The 22,574-nt window shown below is 40.1% G+C and overlaps 1 protein-coding gene across 2 annotated transcripts in view; it reads right to left on the minus strand.

The window, feature by feature from the left end:
• DENND5A (DENN domain containing 5A) overlaps positions 1–22,144 on the minus strand; it is a 118,550-nt gene extending 96,406 nt beyond the window's left edge. Inside the window, exon 1 of one of the 2 annotated variants that reach the window (XM_030331138.1) lies at positions 22,012–22,144. In XM_030331138.1, the coding sequence (XP_030186998.1) occupies positions 22,012–22,120 (109 nt within the window). In that variant the 5' untranslated portion in view covers positions 22,121–22,144. The remainder of the gene's footprint in view (positions 1–22,011) is intronic. The other variant, XM_030331139.1, reaches the window with a different exon arrangement.
• Between the last annotated feature and the right edge of the window lie 430 nt (positions 22,145–22,574).

Here is a 22,574-nt window from a genome sequence, read left to right on the forward strand (position 1 = left end):
GAGGGGTTTTTAGAGGACAAAACCTTCCTCTAACTTTTTATTATGAAAAGTACGATGAATTACCATGTATCCATCACTTGGTTTCAACAATGATCAATGCATGTCCAAATATACTTTACATCTATACTCCCTCATACCAAATTATTTTAAAGCAAATCTAGACATATCATTTTATCTATATTTAAGCATGTGTCTCTAAAAGACCTTTTTTCCTTTTAAGATAACCATAATATGATGATGAATACATTAATGCCAAATCTCTAGTCAGTGTTGAAATTTCCTTGGTTATCTCATACATGTTTGAAACTAGCTTTTAAAAAAAAATCACTGAATAGGGGTGCCTGGGTGGCTGAGTCAGCTCAGCGTCTGACTCTCAATTTTGGCTCAGGTCATCATCTCACAGTTCGTAAGTTCAAGCCCCACATCAGGCTCTGTGCTGACAGTGTGACGCCTGCTTGGATGAAGCCTGCTTGGGATTCTGTCTCCCGCTCTGTCTCTCCCCCACTTGCTCTCTATCTCTCTCAAAATAAAAATAAACTTTAAAAAATCACTGAATGGATATAAAGAAAAATACTGTATCATGGTCTTTAATAGAAAAAAAATTGTTTACAGGAATTTTTTTTTATAAAGTTAAGAGCATGAGGAGAAAAAGTCAATTTCCCTATATAAACAAACCACAAACAAATTAAAGAAACTTTAGATCTGGGATAAAATAAGAGAATAGGGATGGTTAGAAGTAGACATGATTTTCAAAATATTTAACTATCAGTACAGTGTGGGCACCAACCAATGAGAACAAACACTAGCCATACACATATGGTATATAGTCTAGATATCAACCCTAGATAGAGCCCTGACTAAAGAACAAAGAGAAGCCTGAAGAACGTGTTTCCCATACTGAAATTCAACCCTACCTGCAGTGGAACAATAAGCTACAACCACATCAGTCACAACCTAAATTATCCCAAGGTCTTGATAAATACATCTTCTTGGCACAGCTATTAACTGCTGGATCACTATAGATGCAACTATTTATCCTTGAATCTATCATTTAAACTAGGCAAAGAAAGAATTCTCTTAAGCAAATAGCATGGTAAAGTGGAAAAAGGTCTTGATTCTAGCATAACCTAGACCATCGGCTGCCTGTCTCTAAAAGTTAAAACCATAATATCTGGCAATGATAACTAGGAATGTTAATACATTTCAATCTACTGCTTGTAGGTCACAGCTTTTCTGATAAGTTCTTTTAGCTTGCTAAAGAATGTAAAAGATAGTCCTGTGTGCTTATTTAGAATCCTTTTATAAACACGGGGTATCCCATGACCATTTTAAAGTAAACCTAAAACAACATACTTGAAGGAAGGGAATGAGAGAGCTACTGAAGGGAAGTAAGAAAGAAAGCCTGGAATTCATCCTGGTTCAATACCATCAATTGAGCCTTATGCAAATCTTCTCTTCCTAGGCTCCAATTTCTCCACCTTCCATAAGGCACCTCCTGCCAACTTTCCAGTCTTACCTCCTACCTACCCCCTCTTTCCCTCTATAGATATTATCCACACCAACTCACTTGTAGTTCCTAAAATTTGGCATGCTTTATCATGTCTTCATTCTTTTGTAGATGCTGTTCTCTGCCTAGAATGACCTTCAAACCCTTCTTTGCCTGACTGGCCAATCTACATTTATTCAAGTGACTGCTATCAAAATCTAAGGTATTCCAACAATGTTGCCAATTCTGCAGCTCCAAGTTCTTCTGAAACTTCTCTGTGGGAGCTATTGTCAGAGCCATTTTACTGGTCATAAACAAATCTCCTTTGAATGTAACATGGTTTTCAGTTCCCTCACTACCCTAGCTCCTAGAACTAGAATCTAGGTGTGTGGTCTAACAGATGTCATTTAAAACAGGACTATCCATTTTCTCTTTTTTGACAATCTCTCTCCATTAGCTAAAATCACAACTTTTGCCATAAATCAAAGTTGCAGCCAACCAAAAGCCTTACATTTTAGTGTTGCTATTGTAAGGGTTAAATTGTAGTGTAGGGCTAACCTGTAGCCTTAAGAAATAACAACTTTGTTTTAACACTGTAGATTAAGAGATAACAGCCTTGCCCTATCAATCAAGGGAACACAAGTTCAAAGAAAATCATCTGGATTAGTATTTGATTGGATTGGGGCAAGGGCATGTCTGAACTGTTTCCACCCCCATCTGGGAACTATTTCTTTGTTCTGTTCCCAGGTGATGATAAGACGCTGTGGTCGGCTATAAAAACTCTGTACCCCGGCTGTTCGAGACCACACTCTGGTCAAGAGTGTAGGTCCCAATCGGTTGGCGTTGCCTCTTATTGCAATAAATTTTGTTGTGACTGTCACTGGTGCCCGTATCATTCTGTTTCAGGAGTCGTGTGGATGTAACAGCTATTAAGTCACATTTTTTTTTTTTTTAGAAAATCTTTTTATACTGCTACTTTTGTATCACCTGCTTCATCATATAGCTCAAATCTCTCTCCTACTCCATGTACATCCTAATCATTCCCATCAAAACATCCCTGAATCCAGGTCATGATCTCACAGTTCGTGGGATTGAGCCCCACATCAGGCTCTGTGCTGACAGCATGGAGCCTGCTTGGTATTCTTTCTCTCCCTCTCTCTCTCAAAATAAAAATCTCTCACAGCCCCACCCCTGTGCGCGTGCGCTCTCTCTCAAAATAAAAATAAACGTTAAAAAAATTTTTTTATAAATCCCTGAATCCAAAAATGGTGGTGAAATATTCCCCACTTCTACCAGTCTACTCCCTTAAAGAAAATGTGATTGATCTGACCTAACATGTTCCTAGGGGCCCCTTAAGGGCTCTTAATAACGAGTTTCCTGGGGCAGCTGGGTGGTTCAACTGGTTAGTCGACCAACTCCTGATTTCGGCTCAGATCATGATTTCATGGTTCGGCTCAGATCATGATTTCATGGTTCGTTGAGTTCGAGCCCCACTGTCAGTGCAGAGCCTGGTTGGGATTCATTCTCTCTCTCTCTCTCTCTCTCTCTCTCTCTCTCTCTCTCTCTCTCTCTTTCTCTCTCCCTCTCTCTCTCTCTCTCTCTCCCTCTCTCCCTCCCTCCCTCCCCACCCCCCCACCCCCTCCTGTGCTCTCTCTCCTGCTCCCTCTTAAAATAAGTAAAATAAACTTAAAAAAAAATAATCATCAGTTTCCTTTTCTAAATTCACATACTACATCCTTAATAAGCCATTCTAGATTTTGACTAGAAATGTCAAGCTCTTACCTTCTGAGTCTTGAAAATATGTCCTTTTGTGGTAATTCCATATTCCTTAGATGTTACTGACAGCAACTAAATGATCTCATCCCAAAACTCTTTCCGAACTCTGGGGTATAATTTGTTTGGGTCTAGAGACTTGAATTCATTCACAGGAATTAAATGCTCCAATATAAATGCTTAATGATCTCAGGTTTCAGTCTCCTCTCAGTAACTCAGTTCTACCCTTTCCAATCTATAGATAATTTACCATAACAATGCAGGGAGGAGCTTTTGGGACCATTTCATTTCAGTCCTGGGATTTTTGGTTTTTTCAAATGTGGTTATCTGGGGTTTCACATTTAGAGTACTACCTAGCATAAAATACCCTTCTTGAAGAAATACTTAGCACAATGAACATTTCTTTTTGTTTGTTTCTTTTTAGGTTCTTCAAAACAAATCCATAAAACTGTGAGAGGAAGCAGAGATGCTAATTATAACAGTTCTTTTTACCACAGCAGCAAAAACTGAACTAGCCAATCTATTACAAAATAAGGCTAAAGAAGAATTCTAAAAATGAATACACCTCTGCTACCACAGAGACAAGAAAATGTGCAGCCAAAAATTTAAATTCTTCCTCAAGGTGGAAAATATCTCCATAACTCATCAATATTATCAACCTACAAATATTTACTGAATGTGCAAGACATTTAAAACAATTCACCCAAAACCTCACATCTTATACCCTCTCACCAAATTCAAGCTATAAATATAAGCACAGAGTGATGTTTTCTCCATTTAGCCACCATGAGATAGAGAATTGTCTACCCCACACTCAGCCGTTCTACTACGTTACTACATTATTCCATGCTCGAACAATTTATTAATCTTGACTGAGTTCCTACTATGTACACAGCTCTAAGCTAAATGCTATAGAGACATAAAAATTTACCATTAAAAACCAACATCTCCTGGAATTCATGAAGACATGTGAACAAATCTGTATCTCCTTCTCTGGGTAGACAGGACTTACAAATCTACAGAAGCCTCTCTTCCAGATGAAGCTAGGAAGGTACTACAGTATATCCTGTGATATAAACACTATGATTGGTAAAAGAAACAAGACTTTAAACACAGGCAAATCTAGATTCAAATACTAGTTGCATACCCTGATGAATTTTAAGTAACCTGCCCAAGCTCTTTCTTCAATAAATCTGTTTCCTCATCTTTAGCACAGGGATAATAATACCTTGATAGGCCCATTAAGGGACTAAGTGAGTTAACATATGTAAAGGGATATACTTGTAAAGAGCACAAGAGCTACCCAACAAATATTAGCTCCTTTCCTCCCAAAAGGACGGCCATACATGTAAGAGTCGCCTCTAAATCTTTAACCATGAAAATGACACAGAAATGCCTTAGAAATTCCCAAATTCTTCCCAAGAAGGAAGCCTCTTCTGCATAAAAGTGACAACATATATCGTGTATCTGCCCAAAGCAGAGTTCAGAGCAGCAAACATGGCTGTACCAAGAACACTAACATATCCCTAAATCCAAATTCCAACCCACAGTTTATAATAAAGGACCACCTCCTCACTTCCTCTAGAGTGTACAAGGAGATTTAAGAATCTCCTGTCAGGTTACCCTCAATAACAAAAGTGAGTTCTCTTTACCCTTCAGACCTCTACCTCTTATAGTAATATTCGTTTTTCTTTTTTTTTTTTTTTTTTTTTTTTTTTTCAGTTTCCTAAGCACTAAAATTTTACCAGCTGGTACTAAATCAAAGCACAAAGACACGCATTTGTTTTACTAAACTGCTATTAAAAGCACTGTATTGGTCATATCAAAGCCTTGTTGTACCACAGGCCCAGCTGTGAGAGCAATGGAAATGTTTCTCTTCCATTGTGCAGAATATTGAAAAGTGGTGCATATGCGCATGCGCGCATGAGCAGGGTAAGAGCGTTTTTCAGGCAGTGCAGAGTAGTGTCACAGCATAGTGATTAAGAGGGTTAGCTCTGAGACTGCAAATCTAAATGTGAAAGACAGAACAATAAAGCTTTTAGTAGGAAACACAGAACATCTTTGTGACTTTGCAACAGCAAAAATATCTTAAACAGAATATAAAATGCAATAAACATAAAGAGAGAAAACTGATAAATCGGATTATATTATAACTAAAAACTTTTGTTCCTCAAAAGCCACCATTAAGAGAATTAAAATGAAACACAGAGATTAGAAGGAGATATTTTCAGAGGCGCCTGGGTAGCTCAGTTGGTTGAGTGTCAGACTCCTGATTTTGGTTCAGGTCATATCTCCGGGTCATGGAATCAAGCAAAGCGTGGAGCCTGCTGGAGAAGCTCTCCCCCACCCCAACCCCTACCCCTTCCCCTGCTCTAGCTCTCTCTCCCTCTAAAAAAGTAAAAATATTTTTAAAAGGAAATATTTTCAGTACATGTAACTAACAAAAGACTCTTATCTAAAACATATAGGGGCCCCTGGGTGGCTCTCTCAGTTGAGCATCTGACTTCGGCCAGAGTCATGTTCTTGCAGTTTGTGAGTTCAAGCCTGACATCAGCTCTCTGCTGTCACTGCACAGCCTGCTTCAGATCCTCTGTCTCCTTCTCTCTCTGTCTCTCCCCTACTTGTGCATGCACTCTCAAAAACAAATAAACATTTAAAAAAATAATAAAACATATAAAGAATTGATCCATTAGATCAATAAGAAAAAAAAAAAGACCGCCTGAAAGAAAAATGGCCAAAGACGGATACTTCTAAAAAGAGGGAATACAAATAAATGTCTGATAGGGCACCTGCCTGGTTCAGTCAGTAGAACATAAGACTCTTGATCTCAGGATTGTGAGTTCAAGCCCCACAATGGGCATGAAGCCTACTTTAAAAAAACCAAAAACAAATGTCTGATAAACTTTTGAGAGGTGCTCAGCTTTAATAGTCATCCAGGAAATGCAAATTTAAGTAATGCAAGACCACTACACAACCACCAGAATGGCTAAAATAAAAAGGAAGGAAAATACCAAGTATTGATGAGAACAGGGAGCAACTTACTGCACTGCAGGAGAGATTGTGAAGTGGTACAACCACTGTGGAAAACAGTATGGCAGTACATGTACTTACTAAAGCTGAACATATACCTATGACCCAACAATTTCACTCCTAGGTAAACATGCAAAAGAACAAAGGGAATGTTCACAAAAAAGCCACATACAGCAATGTTCATAATATAACACTATTGTAATACTCAAAATCTAGAAACTACCCACAGTGTCATCAACAGTAGAACTGAGAGATAAAGTGTGATACAGCTACATAATGGAAAACTATACAGCAGTAAGAATCTAAAACTACTTATAACAATATGAATGAATCTCTCAAACATAATGTGCAAAAGAATCCAAACACAAAATAGCACAGCTTTTGATTACATTTATATAAATTACAGACAGGCAAAACTAATCAATCCTGTTAGAAGTCAGGTTACCCTTGGTAGGTGAAAGAGCAAATACTGACTGACAAGGGCACAGGAAGGATTTTGGGGTACTGGAAACACAGGTATGATCTGTTTGTGAAAATACACCACAGTGTGCACTTTGATATGTGCACTTTACCGCATTATATATTGATTTCAATAAAGTATTTTACTCTTAAAAAAGCTAAACTCCACATTCTGACAGATTTGAGTTTGAATCCCAGTCTTTCCATCTGTTAGCTGAATAGTCTTACGTAAGTTATTTAACCATATTGTGCATCAGTGTCCTCACATATAAAATGGGAATAACAGGGGCGCCTGGGTGGCTCAGTCGGTTAAGCGTCCAACTCGGCTCAGGTCATGATCTCACAGTAGGTTCGAGCCCTGCGTTGGGCTCTGCACTGACAGCTCAGAGCCTGGAGCCTACTTCCGATTCTGTGTCTCCCTCTCTCTCTGCCCCTCCCCCACTCGCACTCTGTCTCTGTCTCTTGAAAATAAATGTTTAAAAAAAATTTTTAGGGGCGCCTGGGTGGCGCAGTCGGTTAAGCGTCCGACTTCAGCCAGGTCACGATCTCGCGGTCCGGGAGTTCGAGCCCCGCGTCAGGCTCTGGGCTGATGGCTCGGAGCCTGGAGCCTGTTTCCGATTCTGTGTCTCCCTCTCTCTCTGCCCCTCCCCCATTCATGCTCTGTCTCTCTCTGTCCCAAAAATAAATAAACGTTGAAAAAAAAATTAAAAAAAAAAAAATTTTAATGGGAATAACAGAACTTACCACATGTGGTTGCTAATAGGCCCAAATGAGATAATGTATGTAGTACTATTACCCTATCTCCACTTTGCATCCATGTCAAAATTATATAGAAAGTTAAGTGATGCAAGGGTGCCTGGGTGACTCAGTTAGAGTCCAACTCTTTCTCGATTTCAGCTCAGGTCATGATCTCACAAGTTCATGGGATCTCACAGTTTATGGGATTGAGCGTACTGGGCTCAGTGCTGACAGCACAGAACCTGCTTGGGATTCTCTCTCACCCTCTCTCTCTGCCCCTCTCTCATTCACGCTCTCTCCCTCTCTCTCAAAATAAATACATAAACTTTTTTTTTAAAAAAAAGAACAATAAGATACTCAAGATTTGTATAAAGTAATACAGTGTAAAATTATTTATAAAAAGTATAAATCACCCAAGTGCCAAATAATCATTAAAAATTCTACAGTTTATAGAGTGTATTACGCTAAGCAAAATAAGTCAGTCAGAGAAAGACAAATACATGATTTCACTCATATGTGGAATTTAAGAAACAAAACTGATGAACTGAGGGGGAAAGGTAAGAAAAATAAGATAAAAACAGAGGGAGACAAGCCACAAGAGACTCTTAAATACAGAGAACAAACTGAGTGTTGCTGGTCGGGTGTTGGGTGGGGGTAAGGGCTAAATGGGAGATGGCACTAAGAAGGGCACTTGTTGGAATGAGCACTGGGTGTTATGTGTAAATGACGAATTACTAAATTATATTCCCGAAATCATTATTATACTATTTTAACTAACTTGGATTTAAATTAAAAACAAATTCTACAGTTCACCCGTACTTTGGAATTAAATAACATTTAAAATCGTATATATGAAGAATATTTAATGGCATGAGAATATTTTTAATTAAGACATTTTTAATCACCATGGGAAAATTATGGACATATAATTCAAAAGGCAGTATATACACAATTGCACTTCTCTTATGACCCCAATTTATAAATACATACTAGTGTACATATATATTTTTCACTGCAAGCATTTTTCAAGTTTTGATTTATTTCCTGACAAAATATTCCTAATACACAGTTTCCACAAATGAATGAAAAAAAGATAATCAACACAATGGAAACATGAACAAAAGACCTGAACAGGTAATTCCTAGAATATACAAAGGTACATGAAATATATGAAAAGATGCTCAGCCTCACAAATAATTACATTCAGATTAAAACAAGATATTTTCCTCCTAGCAGAATGGAAACATTTTAGAAAAACCAGAACATTTTATTACAGATGTAGAGAAACTGGAATCTTAAAAAGTGGTGGTGAGAGATCGCGAGTGGGGAAAGGGCAGAGAGAGAAGAGACAGAGAATCCCAAGCAGGCTCCACTCACTGTAAGCACAGAGCCTGATGTGGGGCTGGATCTAACTGTGAGATCATGATCTGAGCTGAAACCAAGTGTCAGATCCTTAACTGACTCCAGGTGAGCCCTGCTTCTCTCTCTCTCTCCCTCCCTCTCTCGCTCTCTCTCTCTCTGCCCCTCGTAGGGTTCTCTTTCTCTCTGCCCCTTGCTCACTTGCGCCCCCTCTCTCAAAAATAATTAATTAATTAAATTTGAAATATTCCATAGATTTATATATTGATGTAGGAAATTCCCCAACGCAGGGCTTGAACTCACAACCCAGAGATCAAGGTCTGAGCTGAGATCAAGAGTCAGAGGCTTAACCAACTGAACCACCCAGATGTTCCTGACGTGGGATATTCTTTTAAGATGTTATTTATAAATACATTACATGTTATAATTTGAAATAAATACCCTTTTTACTTCAGTTTGTCTGAATGAGTTTCTGCTCCTTAGAATTAACTCTTCACTGGGATCAATAAAATTTCAAGAGAATACTTCATATTGAGAAATAATTCATGACAACATTAATTGAAAAAACTCAAAACACAAAATTTTACATTTCACTTTATCACAATATGTAAAAGTATATACACATACACCCACACATAGTAAAAACTAGAATTGATCTGGGTGATGGTTATACACATGCATACACATATAAAAATATATCAAGCTATATACTTAGGATCTGTGTTTAAGTTATACTGCAATAAAAATGTTTAAAACTAGAAGGAACTACATAAAGACATCAAAATACTAACAGCTTAAATCTGGATAGAAGAATTATGAGTCACTTATTTCTATACCTTTCTAAAATTTTTAAATTCCCTATAAGAAATATGTATTTTATAACTGTTTTATTTTTAGATAGACAAAAATACCATGATCTTCAAACATGTTTTTTCTAACCCTCAGATTCTATAATTTATGTACAGGTCCACAAGTGTTTTTGCACAAATGAATAAATCAGAGACCATGTTTTTTTTCAGGGTCACACCAGAGCTAAGCCTTCCGTAGTAAATTTTGCAAGATATAAACGACAAAGCTAGAGAACAGAACTTGTTCACTCTCCAGAGCCCCAAGGACACACCACAATCTGCTTCTCTCTTAAGGAACTGACCTTTTCTGCAGTTAAGTGGTTTACATTCCTGACTCCTCAGAAGACTATTAGCTCAAAGACAGCAATTGTATCTCACAGCTATGCAAACAAGTGTCCCATCACTAAGTTGGTCTTTCAGTAAGAGAAAGGTTTGTGGTAGCGGACTTTGGAGACAGGGAAAACAGGCTTCCAATTCTTGCTATATAATTCTTGCACATGATTTAAATTCTCTGCACTTTACGTCCCAAATCTATAAAATGGGGATAATGCCCTCTCACACCTGGCATTGAAGTGTACTCAATAAACAATAGATACTTATTAATTTAATTATCATCTATTATAACAAGGATGAAATGCTACTCTAACCTCACTTTATTCCTGTGTTCCCTATGACCTACAGTGTCCTTGTCAGTGGGATGGCAGGCTAAGACTAGCACAAACGTAGATAGAACAAAGCTAACTGGTCCTTACGGAAACTGACTCAATGACCTTGGCCTCATTAAATGCACCACACTCATAACCAACTGAGCTAAGCAGCCCACAGAACTGGATCAGCAGACCAACAATCCTTCACAAAACACTAAATACCTTCCTAAAAGATAAAACCGTAAGTGCTTAAATACTACTTTCCACACAATAGAAATGCTGGGGAAAGAATGTGTTTCATATAGATGTTGTGAAAAAATTGGGCTAGGAGGGGCGCCTAGGTGGCTGTTATTTAAGTGTCTGATTTCGGCTCAGGTCACGATCTTATGATTCTTGGGTTCGAGCCCCACACAGGGCTCTGTACTGACAGTTTGGAGCCTGCTTGGGGTTCTCTCTCTCTCTCCCTCTCTCTCCCTCTCTCTCTCTCTCTCTCTCTCTCTCTCTCTCTGCCCCTCTCCCACTCATGCTTTTTTCTCTCTCTCAAAATAAATAAGTAAACTTTAAAAAAATGGCCTAGGAGAAGAATATTAAACAACTCTAGCAATGAAAGGGATTAAATACTATTTGGACATATAGAACTTCAGAGTTAGCAAATTTAATGGATGTCAGTTTAGCAGTTGATATTTCTAGATATTTGTTTTGGTTTTCCCCAACAAGAGATTGTGATCCTAAGTCAAAAGAACTGGTTAGACAAATTAAAACCAGATTCATTTAAAAAAAAAAAACATCAGGTTCATCTTAACCATTATAAAATTTAGCTTAAGAAATTTTTTTTAATGTTTATTTATTTTTTGAGAGAGAGACAGTGTGAGCAGAGGAAGGGCAGAGAGAGAGGAAGACACAGAATCAAAAGCAAGTTCCAGGCTCTAAGCTGTCAACGCAGACTCTGACATAGGGCTCGAACCACAAACCATGAGATCATGACCTAAGCTGAAGTCAGACACTTAACCAACTGAGCCACCCAAGTGCCCCTAAAATTCAGCTTTATAAATTAAAATTTATAAAACAATTGGAATGCAGTACAAAATGTCTCTTCCATCACCATCTTACTGCTACACCTGACTTTGGCCCTGGACTTTTTGAGTATGGGAAAACAATCAATACTATTCCTCTCTTCTACTGACCTCCACATTTCTTCACTTACTCAGCACTTAGAAAAGTTGTGGAAGCTTGGCTTGAATGCTAAAAGTTAAGTCCTATGCTTTATATCAGGAAAAAAGTGGAGAGGCGGCACCTGGTGGTTCAGTCAGTTAAGCATCTGACTTCTACTCAGGTCACAATCTCACGGTTTGTGGGTTCGAGCCCAGCATCAGGCTCTGTGCTGACAGCTCAGAGCCTGAAGCCTCCTTCAGATTCTGTGTCTCCCTCTCTCTCTGCCCCTTCCCTGCTCATGATCACTCTCTCGCTCTCAAAAATCAATAAACATTAAAAAAAAAACTGAATAGGCAGCCTCTATCAGTTCATAATTAATAGAGCAAATCTTTTATCAAGCAACTATTATGTATAAGCACTGTCTTTTAAGAAATTTGTCTAGCTGACTCTCAGACAAAAGGAATTTGTAACATAGCTTTGTAATATTTTGTTTTGTTTATTTATTTTGTTTATTTTTTTTAATTTCTATTTATTTATTTTGAGAGACAGAGAGAACACAAGCAGGGGAAGGACAGAGAGAGAGGAAGAATCCCAAGCAGGATCCACACCATCAGTGCAGAGTGTGACATGGGGCTTGAACTCACAAACTATAAGATTATGACCTGAGCCAAAAGCAAAAGTCTGACGCTTAACCAATTGAGCCACCCCAGTGCCCCAATATAACATTGCTCTGTAATGTTTTAATTTTTATAATGACCTATAGTTTTTATAATCAGCAAAAAAAATAAGAAGAAATTTTTTAATGGTCATTGCCAAATAAAGACTTTGGGAAAAACAAGAAGAGACACCTAACTCACCTAAAATAAAATCTCTAGTTTCCTTCAACAATCTAACAATAATATCTATCTTCACAACTAGGCTAAAACAGGGTTGGGGGGCCATTATTTTAAAAGTACAAAAGCAAAAAGAGGAAAAGGGCATCAGAGACAACACAATGGGGAAAAGAACCAAATCCTTTGACATTCCTGGAAAGTAATTCTAAAGTATGATAATAAAAATGCATGTAATTTGTTATAAATTGGTTTTATTCACTTATGTTATAAATCATGGCTTATGATTATTATTTCTAAATCATCTCCTCATCTCTTCCTGCCTTTAAGAATTCTGAAACTTTCTTTGTTGTATCCCATCATACTCTTTCATTATACAGAATATGATAAACCGGGGCATGTGGGTGGTTCAGTTGGTTAAGTGTCCAACCCTTGGTTTTAGCTCAGGTCATGATCTCACGGTTCATGGGTTTGAGCCCCACATCAGGCTATGCCCTGGCAGCACGGAGCCTGCTTGGGATTCTCTCTCTCCCTCTCTCTCTGCCCCTCCTCCACCCATGCTGTGTCTGTTTCTCTCAAAATAAATAAACTTAAAAAAAAGCAGGGTGGGGGGCACTTGGGTGGCTCAGTCAGTTAAACATCAGACTTTGGCTTAGGTCATGATCTCACAGTTCATGGGTTCGAGCCCGGCATCAGGCTCTGTGCTGACAGCTCAGAGCCTGGAGCCTGCTTCAGATTCTGTGTCTCCCTCTCTCTGCCTTTCCCGTGCTCGCTCGCTCTCTCTCTCTCTCTCTCTCTCTCTCAACAAACAATATAAATAAATAAATAATGAATGAATGTATGAATGAATGTGGTAAACCAAAAGTCACAGCCAGCACACAAACTACAACCACAAAATATACAAACTGCAGCCTATACTGAGGGATTTCTGTGGCTAACAGATGCAAACCTTTTTTTTTTTTTTCAAAGAAAAGAAACCTCAGACAAAGAAGCATTAAACATCCTGAAATAGCCACACGAAAAAAGGGAGCTTCTTAGAAACAAAGCCTTGGTAACTACTTGATCTATGAAAAACATTTTCGGAACTGATTAAGAGTGGGGTAGACTTGAAAAATATATATATATAACAACCAGCCTTAACTACAATTCAGAAAATGAGTGACCTGATTCTTCTTCTGACAGAGCTCCTCTACTGCAATGTGGGCTGGGGACTGAATTAAAGAGGTCACATCATATAAAACTCTTGCTATTCAATGATTAAGCCATTGCTTCAGTTTTCCCAAATCTATGACTCAAAACAATAATCTCATCAATGGTGTGACAGGAGACAGAAGACCTGGATTCTAATAGTTCTTTCCAACTTGTTGGGTAACAATGGACCAAAATTTTTTTTTCAAGTGACGCTGAAAAAATTAAAAAACTATTTAAAAGTACACTGCAAAACTATGAAGTCACTTGCAAATATTAATCATTACCATCTGCCACAAGTGGTGGCTAGACTATCTCTGATTTCTAGCTCTGACTTTTTAAATTCTATGACCAATATTAATGAATGCATGCTCATTTTTTAGTGTGTTGTGCCAACTAGAAATAGTTTAGAAGTCAAGGAATCCCACACTCACAGAGGAATGAAGCTTAACAAGAGGAACCTCCAAAGACCTTCTCCCTATTGAGGCCTCTCAGCACTCCATGAAACTCTATTTTAGACTAACTCAGCTAGCGGTCCCTGGTGGCTCAGTTGGTTAAGCATCCAACTCTTGGTTTTGGCTCAGGTCAAAATGTCAGTTCATGAACTCAAGCCCTATATCAGGCTCTGCACTGGCGGTGTGGAACCTGCTTGGGATTCTCTCCCTCTCCTTCTCCCTCTCCCCCTCCCCTGCTTGCTCTATCTCTCTCAAAATAAATAAATAAACTTAAAAAAAAAAATAGACTAACTCAGTTAGTTCAGCCCATACAGTAGATAACAGATGGCCTAGCAAAAGTCTGACCCGACTTACCCATCACACTAATGAACAAAAAAATATTACTAACCTGGCTCTCTTTAATAGGAAACTATGACAGATTCCATGGATCACCATCAAGCAAATATCCTAAGTATAATATCTGAGAAACCTGATAATCTAAACTATACCTATACCTGTTTCCATCTTACTTCATGGAGTCATATCTGAACCTCTGGGAGCATACTGAAAATGGCTTGAGAGCTGGCATATGCTCTCATTTTCTACCATAATAAGACTCTGTCACTCCTAAATTTACAGTTCAGGACTCCATATACTCCAAACTAAAATCAGTCATCACAGAACATCTGGAACACAGACATATGTTCAATATCTGCCTCACTTAGTAACTTTTGAGAACTAGGGGCACCTGGGTGTCTCAGTCAGTTGAGCATCCAACTTCAGCTGAGGTCATGATCTCACAGTTCGTGGGTTTGAGCCCAAGTCAGTCTCTGTGCTGACAACTTGGAGCCTGGAGCCTGCTGCACATTCTGTGTCTCCCTCTCTCTCTGTCCCTTCCCCACTCATGCTGTCTCTCTCTCAAAAATAAACACTAAAAAAAATTTTTTAGTTAACTTTTGAGAACTACATCTTAAAATCTAACAATAAAAGCCTATGTGTAAGCACTAAATTCCCTAAGAAGTTACCAGCTTCTAAAAAGTAAGTCTTTCTCTCTTTTGCTGGATCCTATGCCATATCCAGCAGGTTCCCTCATGTGTACCTAGGTTTCTGAGAGACTTCTAAGACCTCTTCACAGTAATTCATATCCAGGGATAGCAACAGGGAATTAAGGAGCCAAGTCCAAGAATTCCTGTCTGCCAGAGTCAGCCAGAAAACAAGCTTACAAAAGACATAAAACTGGAAATGGGTGTTGCCAAAGGACGCCTTAGGCAAAGAAAACTATTTCTAATCTAGGAAGGAAGAAAGGACCAAGCAGAGTCTAAGAGAATCTGGTTTAAGCACCAAACACTGTGACTCAGGATTTCCTTCTAAGAAGAGAAGAGCAAGGCTCCAGTGCCATTCAAGCAAAATCCACTTACTTTCAGTGTGATCCTCCATACCTGAGGGAGTGCAAAGTGAGGTTCTGTTTAAAAATATACAGTCTTGGGGCACCTGGGTGGCTCAGTCGGTTGAGCCTCCGACTTTGGCTCAGGTCATGATCTCGCGGTTTGTTGAGCTGGAGCCCCGCGTCGGGCTCTGTGCTGACAGCTCAGAGCCTGGAGCCTGTTTCAGATTCTGTGTCTCCCTCTCTCTCTGACCCTCCCCTGCTCATGCTCTGTCTCTCTCTCTCTGTCAAAGATAAATAAACATTAAAAAAAATTAAAAGAAAAATATACAGTCTCTACAACTAAATTTAGCATGTAATTTTAAACTGCCTTGGACTGCTCTGCTTTCTGTGTGTTGGTCTCTTCTCTTGACCTCTCCTTTACTCTACTTTAGAAAAGGAAATACATGACTAACTTAGGAAATCTATTGTTATAGCAACCTTGACCTCTGTAAGTTATCAAAGATGCCTAAGGTAAGTATCAGGATTTGAGTTTTGCTTCAGTTAGGAGTCTGGGATTCAGAGCAGAGAACCCTTTATACAATGACCATAAGAGAATCTGCACAGAATTGACAGACTGGTAGAGGAAAATAAAAATAAAATAAAAATTAGTTTGAGGCAGGCACCTGGGTGGCTCAGTCGGTTAGGCTTCTGACTTCGGCTCAGGTCATGATCTCATGGTTCGTGAGTCCCACAATGGGCTCTGTGCTGACAGCTCAGAGCCTAGAACCTGCTTTGGATTCTATGTCTCCCTCTCTTTCTGCCTCTCCCCTGCTCACGCTCTGTCTCTCTTTCCTTCAAAAATAAATAAACCTTAAAAAAAAAAAACCTCGGGGGTGCCTGGGTGGCTCAGACGGTTGAGCATCTGACTTCGGCTCAGGTCATGATCTCACAGCTCGTGAGTTCAAGCCCCGTGTCGGGCTCTGTGCTGACAGTTCAGAGCCTGGAGCCTGCTTCAGATTCTGTGTCTCCCTCTCTGTCTGCTCCTGACCCACTCATATTCTGTCTCTGTCTCTCTCAAAAATAAATAAACATTAAAAATAAATAAATAAATACCTCTGGGTGGTTTTTAAATAAATAAATAAATAAATAAATAAATAAATAAATAAATAAATAAATAAAAATTAAAAAAATAAAAATAAATAACTCGTATTGGCTCTCTGTTTGAACCTGGCTCATCAAACTTTTTACAGCCACTTCATCTCTGGAAAGAAATAGCCTTTTTTTTTTTTTTTTTTAAATATAAGATATCCTTCTTAGCCAGCATGCATATGTAAATCAAAACTACAATGAGGTATCTTCACACCCACCAGGATGCCCATAATCAAAAATAAAGATAATAAGTGTTGGTGAAGACATGGAGAAAGTAGAATCTTCATACACTGCTAGTGGGAATGTAAACTGGTATAGTTGGTCTGGAAAACAGTCTGGCAATTTCTCAAAAGGTTAAACAGATGCCGTATGACCCAACAATTCCACTCCCAGGTATATACTCAAGAGAAATGCAAATATATGTCCACACAAAAACATGTACACAAATGTGGGGCACTTGGCTGGCTTAGTTGGTAGAGCATATAACTCTTGATCTCAGAGTTGTGAGTTCAAGCCCCACATTGGGTGTGGGCCCTACTGAAATTAATTAATTAAAAAAAAATTTATACAAATGTTCACAGCAGCATTATTCATAGTGATCAAAAACTATAAACAACTCAAATGTCCATCAACTGATGGATAAATAGAACATGGTATATTCATACAGCAGGATATTTTTCAGCCATAAAAAGAAATAACATACCAATACATGCTACAACATGGATTAACCTTAAAAATGTACTAAATGAAAAAAGCCAGTCACAGAAGACCATATATGACTTCATTTATATGAAATGTCCAGAATAGGCAAATCTATAGATACCAAAAGTAGATTAGTGGTTGGCTAGGGCTGAGAGAGAGTTGGAAGGAAATGGGGAGTGACTGTTAATGGGTGTGGGTCTTGGGGGGGGAGGAGCACCAGTGATAAATAACTGACTACACTCATGATTGAGCAACTCTGTGAATATACTAAAAAATTACTCAATTATATATATATATATATATATTTTTTTTTTTTTTTAAGTTTAAGTAATCTCTACATCCAACATGAAACTCAAACTCCCGACCCAGAGATGAAGAGCTGCATGCACTTCCAACTGAGCCAGCCAGGGATCCCTGAGTTGTACACTTTAAATAAGTGAATTATATGGTAGATGAATTATATCTCAATGAAGTTGTTTATATATATGTTAAGGAGAGAGAACATACGCATACAAGTGATAAAACAAAACAAATGGAGCAAAATGTTAATCAGTAAATCTGGAAAAAGGATATGTTGAAGATCTTTCTACTATTCATGTGAATGTTCAGTGTGAAATTATATGAAAAGAAAAAGCTAAAAAAAATAAGATATCTCTCAGGAGAATCACACACAGTATTCTTTCTTAACATAAAACAGAAACCAGGGCACCTGGGTGGCTCAGTCGGTTGAGCGTCTGACTTCAGCTCAGGTCATGATCTCATGGTCTGTGAGTTTGAGCCCCGCATCGGGCTCTGTGCTGACAGCTCAGAGCCTGGAGCCTGCTTCGGATTCTGTGTCTCCCTCTCTCTCTGCCCCTACCCCACTCATGCTCTGTCTCTCTCTCTCTGTCAAAAATAAATAAACATTAAAAAAAAAAAAAATGAAACAGAAACCTGTACTAGAAAAACTGACATAATGTCTGCTCCTGCCCCTGCCAAACAAATATTTTACTTGTCTTTTTATTTGTCCCCTCTACTCAATGGACTGCTTCAAAGCATCACTCAAGTAGCAGAAAAGAAGAATGAAATGTGGCAAGGGAGAAAAATATTCTCTTTCTCAGGTCCTCAGTTTCTTCATCTGTAAAATCATAAGGTTATATAATCTCTTGAAGAGTGCTTCCATGTTTGACATGCCATGAGTCTTAATGTTCTAAATTCACTGCTCAATATGGTTAAGGAGGAGTATGATCTCACCAGGCCTCTGACCTTCCTAGTCAGTAAACATTTTTTCCTCTCTTCAAACGGTGACATTAAGAGATGATTTCAGTGTATTCTCAGTGTTCTAAATAGGCTCATACAGGACACTGGCCAGTCTCATTTCTATATTCCCAAGCCCTTCTCCTCAATTCTTGGCAGGATACTGGCCAGTCTCATTTCTATATTCCCAAGCCCTTCTCCTCAATTCTTGGCAAAGTCCTTTGCTCAGAGCCTGGGACAACTGGAGTAGTGGATGCAAGAACCAAGAAAACTCACATCTCAACGCTGGGCACAGGTAGTTCAGAGGAACTTAAAAAAGGTAAAAAACAGGTCGCAAGTATTCTGGGATCTTAATTCTCACTCAGAAACAGGGAACGTAAACTCAGGAATCCTATCTCATGGTAAGCCTTCTCCTGCAGTCAGTGGTGGTGACCATAAGAAGAAAAGGGAGAAACAAAGATGCCCAGGACACCCATCCATCAAAGGATAAGAGTGGGAATGGACTCTACTGCCATCTGCCTCCCCACTCAGGCTGAGCCAACAGTAATGAAAACGTAGATTGAAAGCAATTCTTACAGATTTGCTTATCTATCCGACGAGCTCAAAAAGCCAACAAGCAGATACTATTTCCTAAAGTTGGCTAGACTTAGGATTCATTCATTGATTACCTTCCTCTCTTCACAACCCAAAATACTTCAACTAACCAGAAAGAAAACAATTTTCTTACCTTCCTCAGTTCCCTGCACAACAAGTAACTAAATGACTTGCCTAAATACTTAAATCTGCAAAAAAGGGGAAGAGGTGACAGAGAGAGACTCCTATAAAATCCAATGATTTGAGTTTATATTCAACGCAGCAAGCTCTATGGTTATTGTTGCAACCAGAGATTGAATCTAAGCTCTCTGCTTATTGTTGCAACCAGAGAATGAATCTTAATCCTTCTCCACAAAACTAAGAAACACTGAATGTCTTTGATTTGCTTGTTCAGGACTCACTTTTTTAAAAGCATAGAAGCTATGTGAGGTATAGAACTTAATTTGCCTGGAGAGAACATAGACTCCTCATACCTCCCTAAAGAACCTGGGTACAGTTCACAATTTACTATAGTTTCACTTACTATGACATCATCAGTTTGGGAGCTATAAGGCTCGCTAAGGAGAGAAAATACACCCTGGAGAGTCTCAATACTGACCTGCATAGAGCTATTTGTATTCTGTTTTATTTTATTCAGATTCCCTCTGGGTCGTCCAGATTCCCCTACCAACTCACCAGAAATGAAATGAAGGAAAAAAGAAATCCTTCAATCAGTGCCTATTCGAACAAAGGCCACCTACTGAATAAATGGTCTTGGCATTCCACCACTGCAACCACATTTAAAAAGACAAAAAAATACCCTTCCTTCACACATTTTACACAATTGATCGCCTTTTCTTTATTCTCCCAAGCTTTCACAGGGATATAATTTTAGCTTGCTGAAAAAACAGATAATTAACAGATATTCGCTAAAAGAAAAGTAACGTTTTTGAGGGTCTACTTGATGAGATGCTTTTTATTTACTTTACCTGTTTTATACATGAAGATGCCAGCAGTTACCTGAATTGCCGCTAGTCACCAAGATAGCCAATGTATTGCAGAGGGGGAATGATTAACCGCAAAATCCATGCTCTAACAAATCACTTCCTGGCTTCATTCTTATGCTTTATCATTTGCAAACCATTCTCTTTATTTTCTAAAATCAAGTTTCTATATAATTTAATAGACACTCAAAAGCACAGTATAAAAATAACACTTGTTTATTCCACCACTTTAAAGTTTCTTTCACTGGGGACAACTTTGTTATTTTTATTCTTTCTCAACATGTTTGCGTTTTCTAAAGACCCAGCCAGGCAGAGATGCAGCTTAGTGTAAGGAGCAATGAACCAAAAGTCAGCCAATTAAGTAACAGGATGTAGGCTCTACTGTCCTTCCTGGGGCTCATTTTCCTCTCTGAGGTCCCTCCCAACTCCAACATCATGAACTGAATTCCAACAACTACATCATAAAGTCAAAAATTTAATAAATATGAAACAGAGATGAAAAATTAGCATCTTTATTATAAGAATTTAAAGACCTAAAAGAGTGAACTTGAAACACTAAAGCAACCCCAACAAAAGGCCTAGTATTAATGGCATTACTGCTTCATGACATTCTTTTCCATCTGCTATAAATTTGAGAAAATAATATTTGTTTTGACCTTGATAAAAGTCATCAATTTATCATGTTTTTTAAAAGATGATCTATTTTTGTCACTTGAAGTATGCACCTAATTTTTTTTTTTTTTTCATAAGAAACATGGAAATTTTTCTGGTGACAAAAATAAACAAACGGGTGCCTGGGTGGCTCAGTCAGTTGAGCCTCCAACGTTGGCTCAGGTCATGATCTCACTGTTGGTGAGTTCGAGCCCCTCATCAGGCTCTGTGCTTACAGCTCAGAACCTGGAGCCTGCTTCAGATTCTGTGTCTTCCTCTCTCTCTGCCCCCCCCCCCCCGCTCGCGTTCTGTCTCTCTCAAAAATAAATAACATAAAAAAAATTAAAAAATAAACCAACAACCTTGTCCCATTATCTCTGAAACAAAGTAAAATTAGTCAACAGCATAATCACTTTCAGGAAACTTAAGTAAATACATCATGACAGAGCACTGGAAAGGGGTATCCCCTCTCAAGTCAGGATGACAACAACAAACCTCCACTCACATGACACCTACAAACTGGACACTCCAGACAAAAACTTTTTCAAAACTGTTGCAATTCAAAGGCTCCAATGACAGTGCAGTGGAATTCATGGGGATTTTACAATTATGACATTCTTCTGCAATTCTTTCCAAATCTGATCTGGGCCCCATCTTCGCTCCCCTACCACTTCCTCTTTGAAAGATGACTTCAGAAGCCTAACGACCCAACCCAGACTCTCCCACTAGGTTGCTGCGCTTTTATTCACAAATGACACTGATCTCATAAAAGGCCACCAATTACTTTTCATAAAAAGAGGCACAGCCTCGGGGTACAGGACCTTCTAGAACTAAGAGAGTTCTTACCCTTCTTCGTGTGGCTCAACTTCACTTCATGGCTCAACTTTACTTCATGTCCTATCAAAAAGGGGGCCCATCCCAGGGCTGGTTTTGAGGAACTGGCTTCTTGGGAAGGGGCCAGAAAAACTCACCAAGTTTCTGTTTTGCTCTCCTTGGTTTTTTTAAAAGTCTGGGTAGAACTTACTTGCACTAATCGTGAAATACCTTCTTCCCTCACCTAACGGGTGTTCGAGAACAAGCTTACCTTTATCTTGTACTAAGTCACTCTACCTTCACCAGACAGATCACACAACGCTTCCCTCTCCTCCTCGTCCCCTACTACAGGACAACGCGCAGAGAAGCATTGGGGCCGTTCGGACACCTCGCGGCTCAGAGCCTCTAACCTCGCTTCCCCACCTCCAGCCCGATGCCCCCTTCCTCCGCGCCAGCCGTGGGTCCTGCGGACCGGCCCTCGCCCAGATCCCGGGACAAAGCGGGGAGGTTTCCTCGAGGGTCCCGGGCCGCAGTGGGCGCAGGGAGGCAGCACCGGGCTCCGCGCGCACTCACCCGACAGCTCGTCCGGCTCCAGCCCGGTCTCGGTGTCCAGCCCGCAGATGACAAAGTAGTCGGCGAAACGACTGGGCGCCGAGCCCCCTCCGCCGCCGCCGCCGCTCATGGCGCCGGGGCCGAGCCGGGCCGGGCCGTGCGGAGTGCGGAGCCCCCGCACCAGGGCGCCCGCCCGTCCGCCCTCAGGCTGCCCCTCCCGCCGCCGCCGCTACCGCGGCTCGGGCCGCCGCCCCCGGCCCTGGCCCGGTCCCCGCGGCCGCCGCGGCTGCCGTGACGGGTCAGGGGGGCACCGGGCCGCCCCGCGCCGCATCCTGGACGCCTTCCTCTCTGCGCCGCCGCCGCTGCCGCCCGCCGAGAGCGCCGCGACCCGAGCGAGCTTGGAGAAGGGCGGAAAGCGCTGAGGAGAGAACCCCCACCGCGACCCCCTCCCGCCGCGCCTGCGCAGGCGCCGTCGGGGAGGGGGGCGGGAGCCTGGCGGAAAGGATGACGTGATGCTCTTCGGGCCCGGAGGGCGGCAGCTTCCCAGGCGGCAGCCGCAGCGCCGCCGGCCACTGCCGGGTCGC

The sequence above is a fragment of the Lynx canadensis genome, chromosome D1 (genome assembly GCF_007474595.2).
Source record: "Lynx canadensis isolate LIC74 chromosome D1, mLynCan4.pri.v2, whole genome shotgun sequence".
Classification (NCBI taxonomy): Eukaryota; Metazoa; Chordata; class Mammalia; order Carnivora; family Felidae; genus Lynx; species Lynx canadensis.